We start from the raw sequence: 12,097 nt of genomic DNA, 5'->3' as shown, positions 1-12,097 counted from the left end.
AAAGTGCACAGATAAAATATTATGCTATGCTAATTCATATTAATGAATATTTTCACTTTAGTTCATATTATGTATTCTTTTAACTACAAAGTTGTTGAATTTATATTTAGATCTTAGTATGCAGATAGATATATATATATATATATATATACCTCTTACAAATTTAAGTCCAATGTCAAGGCCTGTTCGAGGCTCAGAAGAAAGTAGAAAGAACATAACTATATCTATGACTGGGGCTTGATTGGATTCTAATTCCTTTGCCTTTGGTAGACAGTCATCGACATTAGGAAGACCAGCCTAGAGGTAAAAGGAAATTTGGCCCCCATAAAATTAGCAATATTTGATCAACAGCAACTGAAATTTTGAATATGAAGCAAATTTCAAATAATACATGGAAAATTTAAGATAATATTAATTTTTTTAAAATATTTTTTTATTTAATAATAAATAATTATTGTAAAAGATGAAATAGAAATTTCAAAACAGTTTTAAAAGTATTAAGTCTCACTGAAAACTAATCAACTAATTAGTAATAATTTGATTTTTGTATATTAAAACATCTAATAAAAGGGTAAATTATTATTTTTCATTTTCAGTCTTATTACAATAAATGAAAGAATAAGTTTAATTTCTTGTTGACTGATTCAGATTTTTCTGTTTGTTAAAAAAATAAAAAGGTACAAAAGCTTAGTGAAAGGTAAGACAATAAGTAAAACTATACATTGTGTGCATAAAAGATCTAATCTGAGGAAGTTATATATTTACAAAAAAAGCTAACTGCAGACATTATGGCCAACTTTACTGTAAGGTTACTGTAACTTTACTATCTATGACCAACTTTACTGTAACTTTACTATCTATGACCATTTCATTTATTTATTTTTTCATTTATTGAGTAAAGTGGCCCCTAGCCAAAAAAATCTGGCAAATCTGCCATACATATAGAAATATGTATAGTACAGTATACAATTATTTACAATACAAATTTCACCTTTACTGTAACTTTAATATCTATAACCAACTTTACTGTAAGCTATATGTCAGCTGTATTTACAAAGTTGAGACTATAAATACAGCTAAGCTATTTCTCTCATGTCATGACTTCCAAAGAATATGTAAAAGAGCTAATTTATTATTAACTTTTTTACATACATGGGAGGTTCCAAAAGTAATGCAGACTGCATTTGCATAGCTGGCTCAGTAGTTGGTCCACTTACAGAGGTAGCATCAGTCGTAATTTGATTCTTGTTGAAGAAGAAAGTACTAGTTTCATATTTCTACTAGAACCTAAGTGAATCTACTTTTTTTTTTTTTTAACTAGGGTTAAAATAGAAAATGGCCAAAAAAGAAAATGCCATTTTCTTTTTCTTGCATTTTTCGAAATAGAATTTAAGTTTTGTTAACATTTATATTTAGTTTATTTTTTTGAACATTTAATAATAAAATACGAAATCCAACAATCATTACATGACACTAAATTTTCAGCACTTGGGGTGCTGAAAATCTTATTATATGGTTACAAACCATATAATAAGATTAATTAGAATTAATTAATATAAATATTTTTGAATACTGAAGAAGTTACTTAAAACTCATAAGAAAGTAACACAGAAAATCAAATTTACTAAAAACAGATATTTTCAAGTCACTGAGAAACTATAATTTGAGACATGCTAGTTTTAAACTTAAAGGACATATCACACTTAGGGCTGTCCACATAGTCACAGGCTACATTCCATAATGAATTATGCGCAGCCAAAAAAAATTAATATCCTGCTGTAACCCATTCAGTCCAAATGGTTGCATGTCAAAATCAAAACAGTATGTGGAAAAAATTGACAGAATTCATATGTTGAAAGAAGTGCATGGCGACCATGCAACAGATCAAAGTAGTGTTTAGATTGGCAAAACATTTTTGAGAAGGCTGTAGAAATATTTGTATAATTTCTTTCTTTCATGTTTTGGTTTCTAAAAGTTGGAAACCAAAACATGAAAAACTTTTAATAGAGATTTGACTTGAGCCAAAACAATCTGGAACTGTGTTCTGACACTGTCTGAATGGCATTACCAGAGTTTCCCTCCAAATTAATGGTAATTAATTAATGCATGTAATATGCTACAGTGGGTATATAACAAGTCATTCTGAACTGGAATATAGCAATTATTATTATTTTTTTTCATTCTGTTTAATTACATGGTATTGGCAATTCCAAAATCTTTACATTCCATAACCTGCCTGAAGTTGGCTATAGTATACCATGCTAATATACATTAATTAACATAGTTGTTGATTAATCCTCCAAGGTCAGGCATATATGATACATATTGAATATAGTGGACCATATTGGATCATGCTCTGTTCAAAATTATGTTTATTTACTGATATAAATAAAAAGTACCAGAAACAATAATAAAATTGTAGTTACTGTATAATTAAATGCTATATAAATAAAATAAAAGATATTTACAATTATAATATTAAAAATCAGCTAAAATGGATATATTTAAGTTAAATTATATGTGTTGGCTTTAGACAACACATATTGTTTTCATCAGCTAAAAAATTCAAGTCTGTCAAGTGTTTAAATAACAATAGTATCACTGCATTATCACCAATGTGTGTGTGTGTGTGTGTGTGTGTGTCATTTTCCAGATTATTCCACCTATAATTCAAATTTCTATTTCAAGGTTATTCTGCCTTGGTCGCATTGCAAAAAGGGGAGGATAGGCAACAGAGTGTTAGCTGGGAATGCACAAGTTTGCAGGCACGTGTTTTCCCAGAATGAATCTTAGAGAGGTATGAAATTATAGCCAGTTATAACCCAGTCAGAGAGAACATTCACTGACATTCCAACTCATAGAGCACTATGAATTTGGATATGTTCATTTCTATACACTTTAAGCTGCTAATATTTTCATTTTTTAAAAAAATTTTCACAAATTTTTAATCTATTTTTAGGTCATTTAGTCTCATATCCTTTCTGATATTTCATCTTTCTATTTAGATTCCACTAGCTAGAAAAACATTCTTGACAAAAAGTTGTTAAAAAGAAATTTTTTATTAGTGAACTGAATAGAATTTTTCTGTTCATATTAGTAATAAAAAAGTATCAATTATTATACTTCACAATCTTTTATAAATAAAAAAAACTGCAGTACTGCCATCCCTTCATCCAAACTTACTATGTTTAGAGATATGATACTTATGTTAGCCCTTTAGTGGACACCTTGCTGTACTGGTGTTTAAGTTTTCCTTTTTTTGGTGTAACCAAAAAAAGGAAAACTTAAAAATGTAAATATATATTAGAATTATGGTATTCACCTTTGATCTGCTTCATTAATTATTTTTTAATTAGAAAACAGCAGTTGTAAAAAATTCTTTATGGTTCCATGTTTGTCTGATGTATAAGATATGCTACATGCTTCTTGTTAATTTTCCAGAATTTGCTTTCAGCTTTCCTTTCATTCACTTCATATTTCCAAGCATTGGAAATGAGAAGACAGTTGGGAAATAATTTTTTTTTTTGATTAACAAAACTGCTCTTACTAAAGATATTACATGTTTTTATTATCCAATATAGTGCCAGAATAAAGAATAAAATTTTACAGTGCATCAGTAAAATATATGCTTGCGCTTCGATTTTTTTTACTACTAAATGGTTAATATTCTAAATTTGTACTTACTTTAGTGTGGAGATCATTTCGTTCTGAAAGAGATGTACCACAATTTGCACATAATTGAGCTTTTTGAAATTGTATTCCTGGACAAAGTTCAAGGATATCAAGTCCTAATATCCTACACATAAATAAACATGGTATCATTTTATGACAAAGGAATATGTAAATGTTTAGTCGTATATATAAGATGTAACCATAAAACAATGAGACCAATTTTATAATAAATATACTTTTATTAATTTACATCAGTGAAATGTATCGCTTTCAAATTAAGCTATACAATTTAACTAGTGCCACACTAATAAAACTTAAAATTAGTTTTGAAATATCCTTCAGAACAACTGCTCATTTTTTTTTTATGTTATCAATATGGAAGATCTTTTTCCTTTTATTCAGTTTTAAAGAGAAAGAAGTTTCATGGGGGGCAAAACCAGTGAATAAAATGGGTAATAAACTGCAAAATATGTGATCACCCATTTTATTCAGAGATTTGGACCACAGGAATTTATTCCCAGCTTTATCAGAGGAAGTTGATCAGCTGCTTCCCCCCTAAAAAAAAACTGTCTTACAGAAAAATAAGAAAATATTCAGTTGGTAAAAGAGCTTTGTTTTTGCATTAAACAAAATTCTTTAACCATTTCAAAATAATAAGCTTTATTAATTATTTGAACTCAATGATAAATTATGAAGGAACAATATTGTTCATGTCTAAGGAAAATGTCACCCTTCTTTATACAGAAGGGTGACATTTTCCCAGAGGGTTTCTCAGTTTGTGAATCTTTGTCTATCAGGAATCTTTGAGTGGGACCCGATGGTACTTCAGTTTGGGGTCGCTTTGCTGCATTCATATTGTCTGGTTCTAAGGTTTGGTTTTCAGATAGGGACCAAGTTGGGGTTCCAGAAGAAATAACGTTATCAACATTCATAATATTTTAAGTTTTTGTTCAGTGTCTGGGCTCCCCACCCACTACGGTGCCCAAATGGGATGTCCACTACCTGGCAAGCAATAAATTTGCTGGGGAGTGGGATGTCAGGGTTACCCAGACACTTTTACTACACCACTGCCAGCCTGAACTTGGTTGACCCTTGCAGGCAAATCCACTCGCCAATTGATCCTGGACACCTATCTTTTCGAAGCAGGGGCAAAGTGGTTTGTTGAAGCTGAGCCCCCTCTACTACCAGGACCCTCTCCCTTCCTGAATTTTCACAGGTCACAGTGCATGGCAAACAGGCTGGATTCTTATGATGTTAGCCTGGAACCTAGGCTGTGGGCACTGGCTCCCAAGTGATGCAAATCTGGAGAATCAGCAATGGCACTGGGAGGTTCCCTCACCATGTACAGGTGGCCATGTCGAGGGGAAAGAAGATGACATGGTGTTGATAACCAACACAGAAGAAGAGATAACAGATTCTGTAGAAAGGATTTAAGGAAGTTGTGAAGAATACAGATTAGAAATATATTTGATGATCAAAATTATGACAGCTGGAGGAAATGAAACAGAAATAGTTATTCAAATGGATGATAAGAGAATTTTACAAGTATATACATATCATGGTAAGTGTGCTGCTAACAAGTGACAAAGGGAGTAATTAAGAAATTGGAACTAGAATTGCAATGGGTTAGATGGCATTTGAAAAGAGAAAGTAGATATTTAGAGGGAGTGTGGATGTAAAGGAAGAGTTAAGTTTTGTATGGAGCAACACTGTGCTGGCCATGGTCCAGTGGTTAGCATTTGCAGCCACAAGTAAGGAGGTTGTGGATTCAAGCCTGTAACACCGCCACAAAAAGTGCATAGCCCACTATGGCTGTGGTGCTGAAAATCTGGCTTCTCTCGTATGGTCACAATGAATTTGTAACCTCTTCTGGCCTAGACTGTAGTAAATTTATTATTATTATTTTTTATTGCAGAGATAATGTATATGCCTGCAGTATAATCTTCATGGGCCAGCTTAGCCAAGAGTTATCATGTTTTGGCTTCCATTTTTTTTTTTTTTTTTTTGGCTGATGCTCTGTACCAGGGATGGCCAACAAATCGATCGCAATCTACCAGTCGATCGTGGCTTTAATTTCGGTCGATCACGACGAATTTTAAACATATATAAAAATAAATCAGTAAAAATTTAAATGTTATTATTATTATGCATCCCACTGCATATGCTTATTACAAATCCGTTGAACCACGTGACTACTCTTGTTGCCGTGCAACAGCTAGGCTTGTCTAGTGCACAGAGTACTACTCTGTGATCTAGTGAAAATTAGCATTAGCATTAGCATTAGTAGAGGCATATGATGCAAGAAAGCAAGCTTATGCAGCATCAGCCAAAAAAAAAAAAAAAAAAACCCTTCCACTTCACCCTTCCGTTCATTCGAAATACCTGTACAGCTGAGCCTTAAATTCATTTAGGCTATCAACTTCCACAACAAGGGATGGAAGTCTGTTCCACCAACCAACTACCCGCTGGCTAAAGGCAAATTTCTGCACATCTATCCTACATCTGTCTTTCCTCAATTTGAATTTATGCCCTCTCAGGTGATTATTCTGAGCAAGAGGTAGTATCCCATCAGCATTGAGCATGCTCAAACCATTCAAGGCTTTGTACACCTCTATCAGATCATTGATATCAAGTGGACCAATCTGCATCCCCTTCCTTCTAGAGTTTACATAAGTAAAGAACTCCTTGCTGTTTTTCTTTGCATCCCTTGCCAATGATTTCTCGTAATCTGCGTTCGCCTGCCTAACCTCCTTTGTAACTTGGTTACAGATCAACTTATATCTATCATAGGCTTCTGTGTCACATGTTAATTTACATGTATCCCATGCATTTTTCTTCTCTGCCATATGTCTCATTAGTTCATCTGACATCCATTTAGGCCTGAACCTTGAACAATATTTCTTAGTTGGTATGTAAAGCCTAGTAGCTTCCAAGATAAGTTCTTTGAATGCTTCCCATTTTGAATTTGCTGATGGTAACATCATCAGTTGGTCCCACTGTATAGAATTTAAATAATGTCTTAGGCCATCGTAGTCGCCTTTACGAAAGCAATAACCCTTCCTCTTACCCCTGATGGTAGTAGTGGCATGTGATGCAAGAAAGCAAGTGTATGAGCTTATGCAGCATCAGCCAAAAAAAAAAAAAATCACACCATTCCCTCCAAATGCCTGTCCAGTTCCTCCTTAAATTTATTTAACCTGTCAACTTCCACAACGACAAATGGAAGTTTGTTCCAGCAATTAACCACCCGCTGGTTAAAGGCAAATTTCCGCACATCTATTCTACATCTGTCTTTTCTTAATTTGAATTTGTGCCCCCTTAGGTTCGTAATCTGAACAAGTGGAAGGATCCCATCAGAATTCAGCGTGCTCAACCCATTCAAGGCTTTATACGCCTCAATCAGATCACCGCACAGGTGCCTAGTCTCCAGCCATTGCAATTTGTAGAACTTAAGCCTCTTTTGGTAAGAGGATCCCTTCATTCCCCTCACCAATCTTGTTGCCCTTCTCTGTACACGCTCAAGTAAATCTATATCAAAGTAGTTACCTCCTTGAGTAAATCCCACTTCAGCACACTGTGATCACTGCCACCTAGTGGTTCCTGTATCTGCAGATTCTTAATGCATGAAGAATCACTACTGATAATCAAATCAAGAGTATTGCTCCCTCTAGTTGTCTCCCGAACATGTTGATTTAGAAAACAATCATCCAATAAATCCACAAAAGCCTTGCTAGTGTGTGAGTGACCAACCCACAAATTCCAGTCAATATCTGGGAAATTAAAATCCCCCATTATAAGACTCTCTGATTTACTGGCCCACTCTATTTCCCTGTACAGTTTCTTATTATACTCATCAGAGTCATTAGGCCTATAGCACACTCCTACTCTCAATTTTGATCTCCCAATGCTTATGTCACACCAAACTGACTCGACACTGCACTGTCCAGCGATGTCGATTGGCTTCACTTCCTTGGATTTTATGTGTTTCTTAACTAATAGCATAACCCCTCCTCCCTTCCTATCCTGTCTATCCTTTCTGTAGACATTGTACTCCCCAAATTCCAGTTCTGCATTACTTATATCTGTGTGACACTACATCTCTGATATCCCAACAATATCCGCCTTTGATGCTTTGAGCAATACCTCAAATATATCAAATTTATTTACCAAACTCCTAGCATTGGCATACACACAAGTATACATGCACCTGTTCTTTTTCTTAGCTACCCTAACACAACCCATGTGTTTACTTGTACCCCAATGACTCCCAGCAGTGTCTGAAATATCCTGCATCTTATTTTCCAAGCTGCTGCTCATTCCAATAGAAGCAGTGCAAGAATCACTTTCACCTCTGCCAGTGGCTACTATTAATCTATTGGTCCTTCTATCCCCCCAATCTAGCAGTTTTTCGACCCACCTAACACTGCCTCGATAGCATCAGCAAATATTCTTGCACCCTTTCTATTTAAGTGTATCCCATCCCTGTAGAAGCAGTCTCTCCTGTTAACAAGTACAGTTATGTACTTGTTAACACGCAGTTATGTTGTGGAGGGTATAGTGTATGTGCCGAATTCTTATTTTGCTTACTTATTATTAAGTAAGCAAAGTATAAGTACTGTCCAGTTATTATTAATAACTGGACAGTACTCATACGTTAATTTAATATCCCTTGATTTATGGATACTACGAAAAAGAGTAAAACGTATCATTTTCATCAAGAGTGGGAACTAGAATACTTTTTATGTAATAGTAAAAGAAAAATGTTGTTGTTGTTGTTTGATTTGCAATGCTTCTGCGGCTAGACCCAAAAAAGGAAATTTAGAAAGGCACTTCAGCGCACTCCATCGTAAATACCAATCGGATTTTTCGCCTAATAGTGACCTTAGAAAAAAGAAATTAAAAGAACTTAAATCCAGATTATTCGTGCAACAAAATTTCTTTGTGACACCTAATTTACAATCTAAAGCAGTAACTGTAGCATTATTTAAAGTGAGTCATCTTAGGGTAGCTAAGAATAGAAAGAGGTGCAGGTATACTTGTGTGTTCACCAATGCTAGGAGTTTAGTAAATAAATTTGATGAATTTGAGGTATTGCTCAAAACATCAAAGGCAGATATTGTTGGGATATCAGAGACGTGGTGTCACACAGATATAAGGGATGCAGAACAGCAATTTGGGGAGTACAACGTCTACAGAAAGGATAGGAAGGGGGGAGGGGTTATGCTATTAGTTAAGAAACACATAAAAACCAAGGAAGTGAAGCCAGTCGACATCGCTGGACAGTGCAGTGTTGAGTCAGTTTGGTGTGACATAAGCATTGGGAGATCAAAATTGAGAGTAGGAGTGTGCTATAGGCCTAATGACTCTGATGAGTATAATAAGGAACTGTACAGGGAAATAGAGTGGGCCAGTAAATCAGAGTCTTATAATGGGAGATTTTAATTTCCCAGATATTGACTGGAATTTGGGGGCTGGTTACTCACGCACTAGCAGGGCTTTTGTGGATTTATTGGATGATTGTTTTCTACATCAGCATGTTCGGGAGGCAACTAGAGGGAGTAATACTCTTGATTTGATTATCAGCAGTGATTCTTCATGCATTAAGAATCTGCAGATAAATGAACCACTAGGTGGCAGTGATCACAGTGTGCTGAAGTGGGATTTACTCAAAGAGGTAACTACCATTAGGGGTAAAGGGAAGGGTTATTGCTTCCGTAAAGGCGACTACGATGGACTGAGACAGTATTTAAATTCTATACAGTGGGACCAACTGATGATGTTACCAACAGCAAATTCAAAATGGGAAGCATTCAAAGAACTTATCTTGGAAGCTACTAGGCTTTACATACCAACTAAGAAATATTGTTCAAGGTTTAGGCCAAAATGGATGTCAGATGAACTAATGAGGCATATGGCAGAGAAGAAAAATGCATGGGATACTTACAAATTAACACATGACACAGAAGCCTATGAAAGATACAAGTTGATATGCAACCAAGTTACAAAGGAGGTTAGGCAGGCGAAGGCAGATTACGAGAAATCCTTGGCAAGGGATGCAAAGAAAAACAGCAAAGAGTTCTTTACTTATGTAAACTCTAGAAGGAAGGGGATGAATCAGATTGGTCCACTTGATATTGATGGGTCAACTGTTGATGATCCTGCTCAGGTAGCTAACAAACTAAATGAATATTTTGCATCGACATTCACACATGAGGAGTTATTCAGCAAGGGGAATGCCAGAGGTGTATTCAACTCTAGCAGTAAGCTACAAAATCTTGAAATAACTGGGAGTAAAGTGGAGGAGAAACTGTTGAAGATAAACACAAGAAAGGCACCCGGGGTGGATGGGATCTATCCAGTTATATTAAAGGAGGCAGCAAAGGAAGTAAGCAAACCCTTAGCCATAATTATGAGAGCTTCCTTGGACTCAGGGGAGGTACCCATAGACTGGAAATGTGCAAATGTGACCCCAATTTACAAAGGAGGATCAAAGGCTGACACAAGTAATTATAGACCTGTGAGCTTAACTTCTGTTCCAGGAAAATTAATGGAGGCACTGGTTAAAGAAGCACTGCAGGATCATTTAGACAAGACTTCAGTTATAGCTCAGACACAGCATGGTTTTGTTAAGGGGAAGTCTTGCCTGACCAACTTGATTGGATACTATGATGCAGTCACAAAAGAACTGGATGCAGGGAATAACTTTGATATTATATACTTGGATCTTAGAAAGGCTTTTGATACTGTTGCACATGGAAGACTGCTACACAAATTGGAGCAGTGTGACATTGGAGGCAAATTGCTGCTATGGATAAAGGGGTGGTTGAGGGGGAGAAGACAGAGAGTGGTAATCAATGGACACTGCTCATCGTGGACTAATGTTATTAGTGGAGTCCCTCAGGGCTCAGTGTTGGGTCCATTATTGTTTTCTGTATTTATAAATGATATTGATGATGGTATATCAAGCTTAATGTCCAATTTTGCAGACGATACAAAGGTTGGCAGGGTTGTCAAGGACACTACTGACACTATGCTGCTGCAACAGGATCTGGAAAGGTTGAGCAGATGGGCTGAGAGGTGGCAAATGAAGTTTAACATTGACAAATGTAAAGTACTACACATGGGAAACAGCAACCCCAGAGCAACGTATCAACTCTGTGGTACTACACTGACAGTGGTAGAGAATGAAAGGGACTTGGGGGTGGTTGTGCAGGCAGATATGAAGTTCTCTGAGCAGTGCAGATGGGCTGCAAGAGTAGCTCATGGAGTATTGTCAATGATATACAGGAATTTTTCCAGCAGGGATAAGGAGGTGATTATTCCATTGTATAAGGCAATGGTCAGGCCACACCTAGAGTACTGTATACAGGTCTGGAGGCCTCATTTCAAGAAGGATGTAGAGCTGCTGGAACGAGGACAGAGAAGGGCAACAAGATTAGTGAATGGAACAAAGGGGTGCTCTTGCGAAGAAAGGCTTAAGTTTTGCAAATTACAGTGTCTGGAGACTAGGCACCAGCGAGGTGATCTGATAGAGGTGTATAAAGCCGTGAATGGTTTAAGCATGCTCAATGCTGATGGGATTCTTCCTCTAGCTCAGAAAAATCACCTGAGAGGGCATAAATTCAAATTGAGGAAAGACAGATGTAGGATAGACGTGCGGAAATTTTCCTTTAGCCAGCGGGTGGTTGGTTGGTGGAACAGACTTCCATCCCTTGTCATGGAGGTTGATAGCCTGAATAAGTTTAAGGCTCAGCTGGACAGGTATTTCGAACGAACAGAGGGGTGAAGTGGAAGTGGGTTTTTTTTTTTTTTTTTTTTTTGGCTGATGCTGCATAAGCTTGCTTTCTTGCATCAAATGCCTCTACTAATGCTAATGCTAATCTTCTTGCAAAAAAATGCAAACCATTTCTGATAGTTTGCATTTCTCATTCATCAAAGGTGCATTTTTAAAAATAACAGATTCTCTTTTTGAAAATTTTAAGAACAAAAATGAAATTAAAAGTGCTCTTCAAGATCTGCAATTTTCTCAAAATACTGTGATGCAAAGCATCGAAAAAATGAGTAAAAATGTGAGTGAACAATTGCGTGCTCATATTGCTAGTGGTGTGTCCTTTTATTTACAACTGGATGAATCTACAGACATCAGTGATACAGCTCGACTGCTCATTTTTATTCGTATGGTTTTCAATGATTCTGCCACTAGAGAAGAACTTTTGGGTATGGTTTCATTAAAAGAAAGAACCAGAGGTCTTGATATATTTAACACATTCAAAAATTTTATTGAAAAAATTAAATTACCACTATTTAAGCTTGTATCAATAACAACAGATGGAGCCAAAGCAATCGCAGGGCATCTTAACGTATTCATCACATTGTGCCAAAAGGATGGTGAATTCCCAGATTTTTTGTGTTACCACTGTATCAT

General features: G+C 35.9%; 1 protein-coding gene across 1 annotated transcript in view; it reads right to left on the bottom strand.

Annotated features, from left to right (window-relative positions):
• LOC150088053 (WD repeat-containing protein 17-like) overlaps window positions 1-12,097 on the bottom strand; it is a 350,289-nt gene that overhangs the window by 44,192 nt on the left and 294,000 nt on the right. Inside the window, exons 20-21 of the mRNA XM_090369994.1 lie at window positions 3,685-3,796; window positions 153-297 (exon numbers count right to left, since the gene is read on the bottom strand). Of these exons, the coding sequence (XP_090226120.1) occupies window positions 153-297; window positions 3,685-3,796 (257 nt within the window). The remainder of the gene's footprint in view (window positions 1-152; window positions 298-3,684; window positions 3,797-12,097) is intronic.

Source organism: Mastigoproctus giganteus, chromosome 3 (genome assembly GCF_048544385.1).
Source record: "Mastigoproctus giganteus isolate SK-2022 chromosome 3, ASM4854438v1, whole genome shotgun sequence".
Lineage (NCBI taxonomy): Eukaryota > Metazoa > Arthropoda > Arachnida > Uropygi > Thelyphonidae > Mastigoproctus > Mastigoproctus giganteus.
The sequence above is the reverse complement of the archived record's forward strand: the minus strand, read 5'-3'. Positions and strand labels throughout refer to the sequence as shown.